The 16,120-nt window shown below is 29.0% G+C and overlaps 1 protein-coding gene across 1 annotated transcript; it reads left to right on the forward strand.

Moving 5' to 3' along the window:
• The first annotated feature begins 314 nt into the window (after positions 1 to 314).
• On the forward strand, positions 315 to 1,454 carry LOC100207247 (basic proline-rich protein). The gene is made up of 3 exons (XM_065809835.1): positions 315 to 426; positions 681 to 757; positions 860 to 1,454. The coding sequence occupies exons 2-3, from the start codon at positions 688 to 690 to the stop codon at positions 1,237 to 1,239; spliced, it is 450 nt and encodes a 149-aa protein (XP_065665907.1). The 5' UTR covers positions 315 to 426; positions 681 to 687; the 3' UTR covers positions 1,240 to 1,454.
• The last annotated feature ends 14,666 nt before the right edge of the window (positions 1,455 to 16,120 follow it).

The raw sequence follows: 16,120 nt of genomic DNA on the forward strand, positions 1-16,120 counted from the left end.
TTTAACTATTGCCGATAATAAATTTTTAAACCATAATAAATTTTTACTGCTTTGTGTTGTTTTCAATTGACTAATCAAATGTAACGAAAAAATCAAATTTAACCAATCAAATATAACAAAAAGATTAAATGCATTTACAACCAATCAAATGCAACCAAAAAATCAGACTCAACTACAATTGCCTGTGCGTTTAATCTTTCGACAAAATCACGCAAGATCGGTGCTGAGTTTGTATGCATGACCAGACATCCTCTATGGTTGATCACATTTAAATGGATAACCAATGGCACTATTTTGAATCTAAATTTTGACCAATCAAAAAACTGTGGATGATTGGGTTGTTTTCACAGTAGATGAGCATTCCTAAACTTAAAAATGTAATCCAAATTGCAAGAATCATTAAGAGCTTTTGTGACCAAGCGAAAGGTAGGAAAAAAAAAAAAGTTTCTTCTAACTATTTTTTTAAATTTTCTAAAATATTTTATTTTTGCTAAAAACTTTTTGGCACTTACTTTTCTTTTAATACAATTTTATTTTGTATCAATTCAATCTGTAATAAAATATTATTGAACTTTTTTTTACTCAACCTCAAGTAAAATATTATTTAACTTTTCTTTACTTTTACTTTGTATTTTATTAATTATTATGTATTAATTTTATTTTATTATTACTTTTTTTAGATTCATAATGGCTATGCGACTTGTCTTGGCATGCCTCGTTTTGGGGGTGGCTGCTACTCAGGCCAAAACTTTACACGGTAAAATATTTTTTATATATATAAAATAGCACATCATTATTATATATTTGTATATATTTATATTTTATGTAAGTGTATTTATTCAAAAACTTTGTCGTTTAGAAATGTTGAAACGTGATGCCAATCCATGCGGTAGTTATTGCCCATCTGTATGTGCTCCTGCTTGTGCACCAGTTTGTTGTTATCCACCACCTCCTCCACCCCCACCCCCACCACCACCACCACCACCACCACCTCCACCACCACCACCACCAGCACCACTTCCAGGTAATCCAGGACCTCCAGGACGACCAGGACCACCAGGAGCACCAGGACCAGCTGGACCACCAGGACTTCCAGGACCTCCAGGACCACCAGGAGCACCAGGACAAGGAGGACTTCCAGGACAACCTGCACCACCACCACCACCCTGCCCACCAGTTTGCGTTGCTCAATGTGTTCCAACATGCCCACAATATTGTTGTCCCGCAAAGAGAAAGTAAACTATTCATTTTAGCTAGCACATTTTCTAATTCAAATATATTCCTGACTCAGACGTTTTGAAAAAATGTCCACGATAGCAATTGAAGCGATTCAAAGTAGACCACGGGCGGAGAGATTTTGTTTATTGATGAAAATGGTAGAAGAGATACGAAATGAAATATATTATACATACATATAATGTAAAACGTTAAACTAATATCATTTTCTTTAATAATATTGTTGTTTTTTTTATACATTTTGTTCATTTTACTCAACAGGTTTTTCATATTTATTATACAGAGCTAAAATTTTCTTGAAAATATGCATAATATGTTAATAATTTTAGATAAGTTTTAATAAGTTTTCATGGTTTCTATAATTATCATGGTCAATGATTGTAACATTTAAAAACGAGCAAAAAAGTTAGTAAAAGTACATTCATTCTTAATGAATTTACTTAAAAAGTGCCTGAAGCTTTTATTTTAAGACATTTAAACTAATGAGCAAAGATCATTAAAGTGTTCTTAGTCCTAGCAGTTCTAAAAAAATGAGTTATTGAAAAATATATGTGTTATTGAAGAAAAAAATTGTAGTATAACAAACTGACAACTGTTTACACAAATATTTTGAACACAATATGTGTTAGAGTAAAAGTGCTCAGTAATATGTAATACAAATCTGAAAAGTTGTTAAAAACAAAGTAAGAAAGCTTAATGATGAATTTATTCTAGTGCTTGCAGTGAGGGTAGCTCAGCTTTCAAAACCTTTTAATTTTTCAGTGCATAATATTGAGCTGCTAGCAACCTGAGCTTATATGGATTACAAAGGGTTTGCGTAAGTCTTCAAAAATTAAACAAAAATTATACATTAATTACTTAAAATGTAAAGCAAATGAAAATAAAATTATATATAAAAATTACGCTAAACTTTTTGAAAGCCTCAAAAAAAAAAAAAAAAAAAAATATTATTTACATATACTAGATGAATATAAATTAAATTTTAAGCGTACTTGGTTTATAATAAAAGAAATTACTGGCAGCAAAAAAAGTACATCTCAACCTTTGCCAAACATAGTTAAACATAATAATGAATTTTTATATGATAAAAGACAAATTACGGAAGAGTTTAATAAATATTTTGTGTCTGTAGGACCAAATCTTGCAAAAAACATTCCTATAGCAAACAGTTTAATGATTGATCTATGTTTCCCTCAAAACTCTTACTTAAACTCTTTTGAATTATCTTTTGGAGAGTTTGAAATTGCATTTAAAATGTTGAAATCTAACAAAGCAGCAGGCCCTGATGGTATTAAAAAGGGCAACATTATTATAAGTTCATTTAATGTTTTAAAAGATATACTCTTTAAGATTTTTTCAATATCAATTAAACAGGGAATTTTTCCACAAGCTCTAAAATTAGCAAAAGTCATACCAATATTAAAAGGTGGGGACATTGAGAATATAAGTAACTATCGTCCAATTTCACTACTTTTTGTATTCTCTAATGTTTTAGAAAGAATTTTGTACAATAAAATTTATAATCATCTTACTATAAACAATTTATTATACAGCAATCAATATGGATTCCAAAAAAACAATTCCACTGAACATGCCATTTTACAATTTACAAGAAATATATCTGACTCATTTGAAAATTCTCAATTTACTTTAGGTGTTTTCATTGACTTGGCAAAAGCTTTTGATACTATTGATTACAAAATTCTTTTTAAAAAGTTGGAGTTGTACGGAATTATTGGAAATATATTAATTTAGTTTAAAAGTTACCTAAATAATCGGAATTTGCTTATGCGGATGATAACGTATCATCTAATTTGTGAAATATTTCATGTGGAGTTCCTCAAGGATCCGTATTAGGACCCCTCCTATTTCTTATATATATTAATGATCTACCAAAAGCTTCTAACCTAATGAAAATTATGTTTGCTGATGATTCTAACTTATTTGTTTCTCATAAAAATATTTTTACACTTTTTAGCAACATGAACATTGAACTAGACAAAATTTCCGAATGGTTTAGAGTAAACAAACTATCATTAAATATTGATAAAACTAAATGGATTCTTTTTCATCCTTATGGTAAAAAGCACCAGCTGCCTTGCAGCTTACCCTATCTTTTTATCGATAGCATAATTATTAAAAGAGTTCTAGTGACAAGATTTTTAAGTGTATATATCAATGAAAATCGTAATTGGAAAAGCCACATTGCTAACTTGTGATTGCAATAAAATTTCAAAGAGTATAGGTATTTTATACAAAATAAGAAACTTTCTAGATAAACATACCTTAATTCAGTTATATTATTCGCTAATTCATTGCCATATTAATTATGCAAAAATTGCTTGGGGTAGCACTTATAAAAGTAAACTTAAACCTCTCTATCGGCAACAGAAACATGTAGCACGCCTTATAAATTTTAAGGACCGTTTTGCTCACGCCAAGCCTCTTTTACATGATATGAAAGCACTCAATATATATGAGTTAAATGTTTTTAATATTCTTTGTTTTATGTATAAATGCAAGACCCACCTATCACCCGTTTCTTTTCGTAACTTGCATTTTCAAAGAGATTGAAATAAATACATTTTAAGGAACGATAATTTAATTCGACAACCTTTTTCTCAAACTAATTTTGGAAAAATTTCATTTTATGGTCTGCGAAATGAAAATTTTCATTCAATGGTCTGCGAAATTTCATTTCGCAGACCATTTTTATGGAATAAGTATAGTTCTAAATACTTCGAAAGATTTTTCTAAAGAATGTAATTTTGATTCTTTTAAACAAAATCTTAAAAAACTCATTTTTTCAACTGAAAATATACCAATCTACTTTTAAATTTTAAATTTTTTGAAAATCCCTTATCTATATTAGTATATGTATATATTTAATAAGGTTTTTGTTCTTACGTTTTTACTCCCTTTTTATTTAGTTTAGTTTGTTTCGCCGGAAAAAAATCTATAAAAAAAAAATAACAAATAGCTGGAGTAAGAAGAAAGCATAAATTAGCCTTATCACCGAGCCCCATTAAAAACGCTTCTAAATATCCGTGTCATATAAAAAGCAACATAAAAAAAAGATGGTATACAATTATTTCTTATCTTATGTTATTAATTTATTTAAACAAAGAAAACCAGTATAAAAGATATTATAAAATTTTAATAAACAGTTCTGATAAAAACAAAATCTTTAACTCTTCATTATGGGATACCATTTAAATTAAGAGTAGTATTTGTTATGTTTGTATATTTCTATAAACTTTTGAAACATATGGCCGATAGAACTTCTATAGAAATCTATAAAGTTCTATAGAATCTCTGTTAATTTCTATAGAACTTTTTTTTCTTCTATTTTTTCTATAGAAAATATTTTTTATAGGAATTTCTATAGAAAATTAATAGACATTCTATAGAAATTCTATAGAAATTTTATAGAATTTCTATAGGCTATATGTTTCAAAAGTTTATAAAAATTCAATAGAACTTTTTTTCCTGGGTGTGTCGTAGTAATGAAATAAACCTTGAAATCTTTAAGAACGGATTCTTTTAATTCTTTAAGAACTAATAGAATCCGAATTATGGTTTTCAGTATAAAATTCCAAAAGCTATTGAAAATAAATAGAAATATAGACATATTATTATAATATAGAAATTATTATTAAATAAATTAATAAATATTAAATTTATGCATTTTTTTCTTTAGGTAAATAAATATAATTAAAATCAAAATATACGATTTTTTCATTTATGGTAGTTGAGGAATCAGTTACAGTAGACGGTGCCATATTACGGTAGGTGAAGAATCGTACTAGATCTTAAAATTGAATTAAAAATAACATTAAAAAAAAATTTTTTTTACTCATATTTGAATAATATAATTTAGTTAATAATTGAGTATAAATTATTAATCCGAAAACAATAAATCTAAATCTGTTTTGGTTATGAAGTTTTAAAGTTAAAAGTTTTCTTAAAATCACGGTAGTGGAAGACATGACCCTACTTTATAAAAATATTTACAGTAGAAGATTAAGAAAATAATAATAATAATAATAATACTAATAATAATAATAGTAATAATAATAGTTTTTAAGTAATTAATAATAATAATAAAAAAAGAAATTTTAAAGAAACATAAGTTACTTTTAAGTTATTGTTATAAAATCAATTATATCTTTGAATACTAAGTCGATTCAAATAGATGTTATGGCTTCAGTATTTTATCTATTAGTATTGCAATACGACGTTTTATAGATAATTAAGCGACAAAATAAAATTTAAATTACACAATTTGCTTTTAAAAACGGCATATTGTTCAGAAGTATACCAACACCAATGTATTAAATTGTATTTAGGTTCATTGTCAAACATGTTAATACGACAACTTTTTTACGTTTTTTTAAAACTTTACTTACCTTTTAAATTTTATTTACAACTTATATACATAAAAAAAATGCTCGAGGGCAAACAAATATTCAAAAATATTACTAGCGGTAATTATACCAATTATACCAATTAACTATTAGTTATGCCAATTAACTATTAGCAATAGTTATTAATATAAATATTATTAATATTATTAATATAAATATTATTAATATAAATTTATTATATTAATAATATTTAATATAATAATAATATAATATTTAATATAATAATAATATTTAATATAATAATAATATAATAATAATTAATATAAATATATATATAAATATTATTAATATAAATATTAGCAATTAACAATTAACAATTAATTATACCAATTAACTATTAGCGGTAATTATACCAAATATACCAATTAACATTATACCAATTAACTATCATAAAAAGTATAACTATAAACTATAATATCAGTTATTCATTATTACATCTCTTCAAAAAATATAGTTCTTAAGTAACATTTAAGTCATTGGCTTTCTTTGTTCTCTGGTTGACCGTCCGAGCGATGGTAATAAGTTATCGGCAATTTCTCTAATTAAAAATTAGAGAAACTGCCGTAAATTTCCTCCTCAGCATCAGCAGTTCTATCTTTAATTTCTTCTTTTTTTAGTAATAGTAGTAAATGTACTTAAACCTTCTAATACACTTTCTTCACTCTCATTATCTTCACTAATAATAATTTCACTTGAGGCGTTTGTAGAGTTTGATGCGGAAGCTAATTTTCATATTCCAATATTTATGTTTGAGAGTATGACGGTTACAGTACCGATTCTAAAAGTTGCCGCAAGTGGTTGTGATATTACCTGAATTTCTATTTTTTTCTGCTCTTGAAGGGTAGACCCCAGACGCTTTTATTTTTTCGAAAAGCAGGTGCAGACACTTCTTGGTTTCCAACGTTGGTGCTGCGTTGTACTAAAATAACGCTAGTGACAAACATATTTGTGCCTTTGCAGCTGTTTATTTTACTGTGTAATCATTACGTCCCACAATTCCATTTCCTGATGGTCTATATGCAATCGATCTTTCTCCAAACTGCAAATCGACTTGGTCCACATTCAATCATTGTTAAATATGGTAACCTTTTGTAGGGAGTCACACCACATGCGATAAGGTATGGCATATCTGGTATATCTGGCACTCTATTTTCCCATTTTATTAGTGCTGGAATAATTAAATTACATTGAAAACATTTGCGCACACATTCTTCAACATCTTTCAACGTGCAAGATTCTTTGTTGCACTGTAAAAGTTGTCAAACCAACGCCGCTCAAAGTGACTCTTATAAATTTCTTCTTCAATATTTACTCCATTTGTTCTTTAAAATTTCTTCGTCAAATTTCATTTAAGCAGAAATTTTGAACTCTTGTCAACACGTCAGCTTTGTTTTTGGAGGACGAATTCCACTTCAACGCAATGTTCATATTATATTTTTTAATTAAGTTATGTAATTGAGAATGTCTTTGTAAATAAGCATTTTTGATAATCCTTTTGATTGAACCCTATGACTTTCAACCAACACACTTTTTAACCATCCATAAACAGTTACTGAATTGGTGAATACTGATAGATTCTTCAAACTCCACTTAGCAGCTAGGTTTATCTATCTAGGTACAATGCACAACAGCATCTCATTCAGCAATAATAATGTGCATGGCATCATTAATACTTCGAAGGCAGGCTGCATCCGTAATTATTAAGCTATCATATTCTACCATTGCAATGCTAATTGCATCACATCACATTGTGGTGTGATGCAAGCATTTTTTTAATTCCTTAAATTAATACTTGCATAAGTCTATTTTTAATCTCTTTAATATTTTATTTTTCTCTTACAGGATCACTAGCTTTCAATCGGTGCAATATTTCAACCAACCTTGACTGAGCTTGATTTCCAATTAGATTATCCCAAACATCTCCTTGGCTTTAACTCTTTGTAAAACTGAAGGCAATTCTGAGCCAGTTTCTAGCAAGATAGTGTCTTAAAAAGTGACGGCATGCTGAAAGAAGTTTCCCACGTGTTATTTATTCATTTTTAACAACTTGTGAATTTGAAATGATGTCTCCACGTTTCCTACAAAGATTTTTATTTTTATTTCTAAATAAATGCAAACTCAACAACTGAGTAGCATCACCTTGCTATGCTTCTTTGGTTACCAATCCATACCACGCTAAATGATTTTTAGCGTGACGACATTTCCAACTTATGTTTTTTTCAAATTAAGAATTATGCCGTTGATGTAGTGATCAATTGTTTCACTAATGCGTGCATTAAAATTCAGCAATCTGCCTAGGATTGAAGACATAATTTTTGCGGCAGAATCTAACCGAAAACTAAGACATGTAAGAATTTTACTTCTTTGTATAATTTCCTCTGATGCTTCCACAAAATTGGATCAATGTGTTTTGCATATAGATGCATCTGAGATCAAGCATTAAAAATTTGTCACCAACAATTCTCCATCTTCTCACTATTTTAACAAAAGAGGAACTATGCTCTGATTCAACTTGCAAGAGTCCAAAAACGGTCGTATTTTCCCTTTATTTTCCGGTGGTTGTATCTTTTCTTTATTTTCTTAAGTGCTATTAACAGGACAATCCCTTCTGTTTTTTTTTCACCTTCGTTTTATGTTGCAAATTTTCCACCCATGAGTCCATCTCTTCATTACTTTTATGCATCAACTGGGATTTTACCCTATTCTGCCAGAGAAAATTCGTTTTGGTTCACCTTGTTTCCATATGTATTTATGAGTCTACTTTGTACTGTCAAAATAAGCATCAAAATCCTTGTCCTTTATGCCAACAAATTTGTTTTTCTACAAAGCCATATTCAATTTTTTCATTACACAAATACAATTATCCATAAAGATTAATGACATCCATACCAATAAATATATCAATATCTTTGACTACATTTTTAGAATCTTTACTGATGTTTTTAGTTGTTTTTCTTCAATGATCAATTTTACTGTAGATTTTTCCACTGTTTTCACAAGTTTACACTTACACCACGAGTTTGTTACTGATATGAACACCGGCTTTCTGAGCCATTTTGTTTTAAATAATAGTTTGAGAACATCCGATGTTATTATTTTCCTGCAAAAGTGTTCACCTGCACAATGCATATTGGAAGCGTCGTTAGTTGTTTAGAAAGGTGTGAACAGAACAGAACAGCTGGCGCTTACCATATTTGATTTTCCCTGATGCAATGAGAAAAATCTCGCAATGTGCCCAGTTTTTGTCTACATAGAAAGCATTTTATTGCATCATTAAGAGTTTATTTCTTGAAAAAACAGATTCGGGCAACATCTCCTGGCTTACCGCAATGTGACAGTTAAAATTGGTAGCGGATGGTTTCTTAACGTTTTTATAAAATCTAGATATTGTTACTTTTCTGTTGTTTTTTCCGCCAGAAGTAATCTAGCATGGTTTAATGCATCCTGCAAATTGATTTTGAATATTTTTACTTGTGCTCGTGGCTGCTTTGAAACTTCACCGGAAAATCCAGTTATAAATGCTCTCTGTGATATTTCTTTGCTTTCAAAATTGGCTAGCCTCATAAGTTGATGCCAACTAGCCAAATACAAATTGATGAACTCGCCTCCATTCTATCTCTGATTTCTGATTAGAAATAGGCTTCTAAAAAATTAACACAAATGCACCTTATTGAGCCTTTTCAATATCCACAGCGGAAATATTCTTAGTTCTCCTCAAGTTACTCGTATAATGCAAATGCAAACTACTTTTAAAGAACAACGGAATAATCAAAGACAGCGCATTTTTGCAGCTCTCCAAACAGTTTGACTATATCAAACCACATTAAAACATCTCCAGACCCATAAAAATTTTCAATAATTGTTGTCATGCTACTAGGATAGTTTGGTAATACGACAAATTAGTTTAGGTTTTCGAGGGTGTCCTTGTATATAAAAATAGCTTACGGCTATCGCTAATAAATAACATCAATAAATAACTTGTGTAATTATAACAAGTGTAGCAATAAATTTATTCTTGTATTGATAAGAAGCCCACACTATCTTATTGCTTTTAACTCAGATAAACGTTAACTCAGATAAAACTCAAATTTTTCACATAATTGTTATTGCAATTATCTAGATCTTCCTATATTAATGAACGGAAATGTACTCGATGAGTTATCTACTCTTTATCTTTTAGAATTAACTCTTACTTCCAGTCTTAATGCCCTTTCTCTTTTAGACAAGGTGCAAAAACGCATTGAAAAGCTGCTTTTGCAGCCAACTTAAAACCATTATTACACCGTCGTAATGTCGCTTTGCTTTTTCTTTTCTACAAATACTATAATGGGCGCAGCCTCTCTTGTGTCATCTACTAAAGTTTAATCTCGTGTTACTCTCTATTCAATTAAGTTTCATCCTTTTACTGCGGCTGTTCCTAAGTGCTCCAACGATTCTTATTTGTCTAGTTTTTTCCCTCGAAAATCAGTTCTTTGGAACTCGCTTAATCGTGTACTTGCTCTATAAATTTCATTTTTTTTCTTCCAGTAACTTCCAGCTCTAGTAATGGTTGCTTGCAGCCATGTTGGAAGTAAAGGTGTTGAAAAAAAATTAAAAAAATAAACAATGAAAAAATTATAAATCTCAAAACTCCGTAATAAGCCACACAGAATGAGAGGCCCTCCGGTTTAAATCTTAACAAAAAAAAAATTTATTTGTTTTTATACAGTATGCAAAAAAAAAAAAAAAATCGTTCACTGTAAGAAATTTAATTTTAAAGATTGCATTAAAAATAATGAGTTGTCCGTTAAATTATTTGAAATATTTTTTAGATATCTTATCAAGTATTGCTAAAAGGTTTTGTTTGTGTACTGTAGTTATTTGTACTTAGTGTATTGGTAAATTAATTGCTTTTCAAACGTATTAAATATTACACAATCGAATCGGTGAGAAGAAGAGTACTAGTCCATTTTTTATTATTAGCACTATTTTTCATAATTTCATTTAACTTATGTCGATCTCTGGGCAGGGTTGGAAAGTAATGTTTTTGTCACGGAAGGAAATGGATACACTTAATTGTAAATTAAAAAGAAAAGAAAAACGCGTAGATGGTTCTGATAATATTTTAGAAACTACCTATAAAACAATAGTAATTGGAATTAAGGACATTACTTGTAGAATTCTAAAGTTTCTGCTATAGGCCTTCAAAACTTGCGTCACGGAAGGAACGATAGAAAGGCTGTAAAATTAACTTTCTACTTAGGGTTTAAATTCTATCAAACTTAATAGAGATACAGCAAAAAAAAATTTTTTTAAAAAGGTGTAAGACCTTTAATTTAAATTTACAAAAGTGTTCTTGGCAAGTATTAAAGTTTTTTTTTATTCCAAATCAATTAAAGTCAATTAATGTCATGGAAGGACATGTCATGGAAGGACAAAAAGTACACAACAATGAAGTTATCATATAATTCTTTTTTAAGCAAACAAAAAAATTTTCATAGACTTTATATATTTTTTTATCATTGTCAATAACTTTTTTCTCTTTCAGCTTCCCTATTCTTTTTTTCCCATGACAACGATTTAAAAACATCTGATGATTTTTTAAAGGTGCTGTTTAAGTCAATTGAATTTAGATTTAATCTTCTAACATGGTGAACCTTAAAAGTTCCAGGAGTGTAAATGCTATCATTTAAATTTGGTGACTCAATGTCTTTTGCGTCTAAGTAGACTACTGTAATGTCACGCAGCCGATCAGCTACTTCAAAAAACTGTTTAGCATTTTCAATTACAACTTTAGTTGACAAAACTTCCCTGTAAACTTGATTTTTGATAGTTCCACCAATTCCATCATGGGGTCCTTTTAAAAGGATGTGCCTCACCATAACTCCAAGTCAATGTAATATTTTCAGGGTAATAAGAGAAGGATCGAAAGACAAATTGAGATTGGAACTGAGCAGCACATCCGTCACTCCAGAAATGGAAAGTGGAAACTGATGGAGCTATACCTTTGATCATGCTTATAAGCCGGTTGTTGTTTATAAATGCAACATTGCGATCATGTTTCATTTCATTTGATATGATTGCTACTGGAAACTTCACCAAATTAAAATTTTTAGCCATTTTAACTCTGAAAACTGACGGAAAATATTATACTTATGCATTCTCATTTTGTTACCACCAACCATTTCTGATAAAAGCATTGCAGCTTCTTCACCAATAGCTTTTTCTTGAACTTTGCAAATAACTTTATTTGAGGTTATCCAACGGTAATATAAAAAAACATCAATTTTTTTAAATTCTTGACACAAATCAGATATTATGGTTCTTCCAGGACATTTTAAACAATTGCCTTTCATGCATATAAGTGACTTGACAGAGCATAAATCAAGTTCAACAAGATCCAGTGGTTCAGCTGAAAGATTTTCAACAAATCCATTTTTTTTCTTTGATGAAATATTATTTTATTTCCTGTCGCAAAAGTTGGCTATTTTCACAAGTCTCACACCGACAATCCTTTTCTGGTGTTTTACTTAGCATAAACAGGTTATTTTCAGCATTGATAACTTCTCGCAACTGATGATAAGTGATTTTAATGTCATTCTCTTTGTCAAATAAGTAAACAAGTACTCTGTATGTAAATAGCATGCAATGCTTTGAACGATAGACTTTGACACCATCAGATTTCCCACAGTAAACAGTATCTTTCCTACTTGGGGAACAATAGCTTATGTCTGGTTGTTCCAAAAATTGAACTTTTTTTTCTTTGTTTACCTGTATCATTGATGGCTTTCTAATTTTAAAAGATAGCTTTCTTCTATAATTAAAAAAAATGTTGCTTTTTTTTTTCGGTGATAAACTTTGCACAAGAGCAGATAAAACTTAAACTTGAAGTCGACTTTTTTTTAGCATAGCTCGTTTTAATTTGGCTAATGAACGATATCCCTTTTGATTAGTTGTTCCATATTTGTGTAATGTTTCCATCTGAAAATAAGATAATGCTTATCCAAAGAGAAAAAATGAGTAAAAATAAACGTATTAATAAAATACATAAGGAATTATAATAAATCATATAATAACATACAAAAATCAAAGAATAAATCTATTGCGGCGGTGAATACCACCACCTCAAGCTGAGAATTTCGCTAGAGTGGCGGTAATTTTTTTAAGATGTGGCAAGCGACTTAAAACGAGGCAAAACTGAAAAAACACAACAAAAGCTTGTGAAAAAATGGATTTACTTAAGGGACAATGCTTTCAAACAGCAACTGAAGCTCAAGAATTTATTACACAATTTGCAGAAGCTCATTGGCATCCTCGGCGCCAAAGAAATAATGTTACAGCTTTATTATATAATAAGAAAGTAAGTATGTCACATTTTATGTAAGGTCACATTTTATGTAAGGTCACATTTACGCATCTTTAGAAAAACATTTTTTTATTTTTCTGTGACAAACTAAATTTTGTATGCAATAGTTCTATGTGTTTACCAATATTAATTCTTCAAAATGATAAAAAGTATTATTAGTTATCTCATATTATTAATAGATAATTGATTTTTGTTGTTAGAGTTCACCTGTTAATGTTAATGTTTTTGTAAATGCAATGCATTTAAGTGAAGCTGCACCGAGCAGTGAACGCCTTAGAGATGAGTAATAAGTTAAAAAAAGTTTAGCAGAGTAAGCTCTTTGTGAGACTAATTTGAGTTCAGCTGTCTCATCTTGGGATCTTAGTGTTGATGGTTATCTTCCTTTAATTTGTAAAGACTCCAATAGTCACATGCTTGGCCTGGGCATTTACATTCGTAAGAATTCACTCATTTGTCGTGAAACTAGGTTTGAATCTACAGACTATTCTTTTATGTGCTTTCGTTTAGCACCACTTCACTTTATCGCCTTTCTCCTTGTTCTATATCGCTCTCCTTCATCTCAAGACTGCACTCTTTTTGATGTTATTTCTGATCCTATTGACCAAGCCCTCTCTCTTTATCCATCAGCTAATATAGTTGTTGTCGGTTATATATATATATATATATATATATATATATATATATATATATATATATATATATATATATATATATATATATATATATATATATACATAAAAAATTGAGACAATTTTAATTTTTTCAAGGATACTATATATAGTTTCCGATTGCTCTAATGTTAAATTTATTAAGGTGGTAGGTCCCCATTCAATCTACTATCTTTAAAAAGTACCATAGAAAGTTTTCTATTATTTAATTAATTTTCTTTGTATTAAAAAAACTATAAAATAAATTAAAAATAATAAAAAAATTAATACGGCATTAATTATCGGGGTAAAAAGGCAAAAAACGACCCTACAATGGTACAAGGACAACTCTATGTTGCATAATCCGATCGCTATCAATTTTGCAGGTAGCATTCATACATGCATGTTTACAAAATGTAATAAGAAAATTTATTATTTAAATTTTATGGTATTTTTTATAAAAAAATATATTTAACTATCAATAACTGACTTTGCCTTTGCAGATTAATGCTGATTTTGGTACATTTTGTTGACACTAGTGTATTAAACATATTGTGAAAAATTCAAGTCAATTAGAGTTATAAAACTTGAGATATCTTTGTACCAAGTATGAAAATGTAAATTCAGAAAAAGCGATTGTTTAAAATTTTGTATAAAAATATAAGTAGTTTTGCGTTATACAAATCCAATAAGCTCTAGGTGCGTTGCGTGATGGAAACAAGAAGTATTTTAGCAGTTAGAAGCAGAAAAATGCACAATAAGATATCTAAGGAAAAGAAGAGATACTTGAATATCAGAAAACGTTTTTTCGTAAAAATATTATTTACAAAAAAGTTTAATTTTTTTTTTATATTAACACAAAAATTGAGTGTTTTGCAACAAAAAATAGTTGTTTTAGATGTAAAATTGAAGTTCCTTGATAAATTTTTCATAAGAATCAATAAAAAATTTTTTTTTTTGAGAAAATCTCAAAAAAAAGGGGTTGTACCACCTTCATATTAGTTTCCATTCTATGTTTGAATATAAACAAAATATTTTAATTTATATTGATTTGGGAAATGTTTAAAGCATTCATCTGTTTTAGAAATGGGTTTGCATAGGTAAGCTTGTTTTTATGAAGTATAAGTCTTGAAGCAAGGATCTGCCGTCTATAGAGGAAACCTAATTTAATTTTACTTGCCCATGCTATATTGGCGTATCATAGATAACTGTGTATAAAGAAAAAATAAAAAAATTTTAAACTTTTAAACTATAGATAAAGTCTTGCTTTATAGAGTAGACCAACGTTTTTTGAAATTTTTGTGTTAATGGCATTTATATAAGAGTTCCATCGTAAGTTCTCGTCAATAAGCACACCAAGAAACTTAGATGATTGGGCTCGTTTAATAATTGTGTTATCTAAACCAAGAGTTAATAAAATTGATGGAAAAGCTCTTTGGTTGCAGTGAAATAAAATGTATTTAATTTTGTTTGAGTTTAATGACAATTCGTGAGCTTTGAGCCATTTCTTAAGTTTTATAAGTTCTCAGCTTGTGATTATAAAATGATCACTGATTGAGCTAGAAGAATTAAACAGATTGGTATCGTCTGCAAAAATTATGCAATTTAACTTGGACGAAACATTTGGAAGGTTGTTGACAAAAGTTAAAAACAAAAGAAGGAGCTAAAATAGGTCCATGAGGAACCCCACATTTGATTTTCAAATGATTTGAGTGGTCATAGTGATTTATAGTAACACATTGTTGTTTATTTTCTAGTTTATTAGCCATTTTATTAACCATTTTATAGTTTGATTTTTATGCCATATTTTTCCATTTTTCAAAGTAGTATTGCTTGGTCTACTGTGTCAAACGTTTTTGTCAGATCAATAAAGACTCCAAAATACAAATTTTTTACCATTGAAGGAAGTGCTAATGTTATTGATAAAATCTAGGATCGCATATTCCGGTAAATGTTGGGTTTAAAATCTGTATTGACTTTCACTTAAGATTCTGTGTTCTATTAAATATTTATACAGTCTGTTGTAAATTAATTTTTCAATGAGTTTAGAAAATATGGGGAGATTTAAAATTGGTCTTTATTGCTCATAGCAAATATATTTAAAAATATAGGTACAATTTTTGGTATTTTTAATTTATATGAGATAATCCCGTTTTTAATTAAAGAACTGAAGATATTAAAAATAGGTCTTTTATAGCAGGAAAAAAAAGCACAACATTGCTAATAATGTTGTTAATACCCGGAGTCTTATTCTGTTAATTGATTACTGTTTTTAGCTCATCTAAGTATATAACCTTAAAATCTGGCAAGGAACACTCTTAGTCATTAAAATAATTTTGAAATAATTTTTTTGAGCCTTTTATTTTTGATGCAAGGTTTAGACCAGTGTTAACAAACAAATGAACTTTTACTACTTTGTCTTTGTAATCAATACCGTTTTCCATTATTCTGGAGGGTAAAATCTC

The sequence above is a fragment of the Hydra vulgaris genome, chromosome 11 (assembly GCF_038396675.1).
Source record: "Hydra vulgaris chromosome 11, alternate assembly HydraT2T_AEP".
NCBI classification, from domain to species: Eukaryota; Metazoa; Cnidaria; class Hydrozoa; order Anthoathecata; family Hydridae; genus Hydra; species Hydra vulgaris.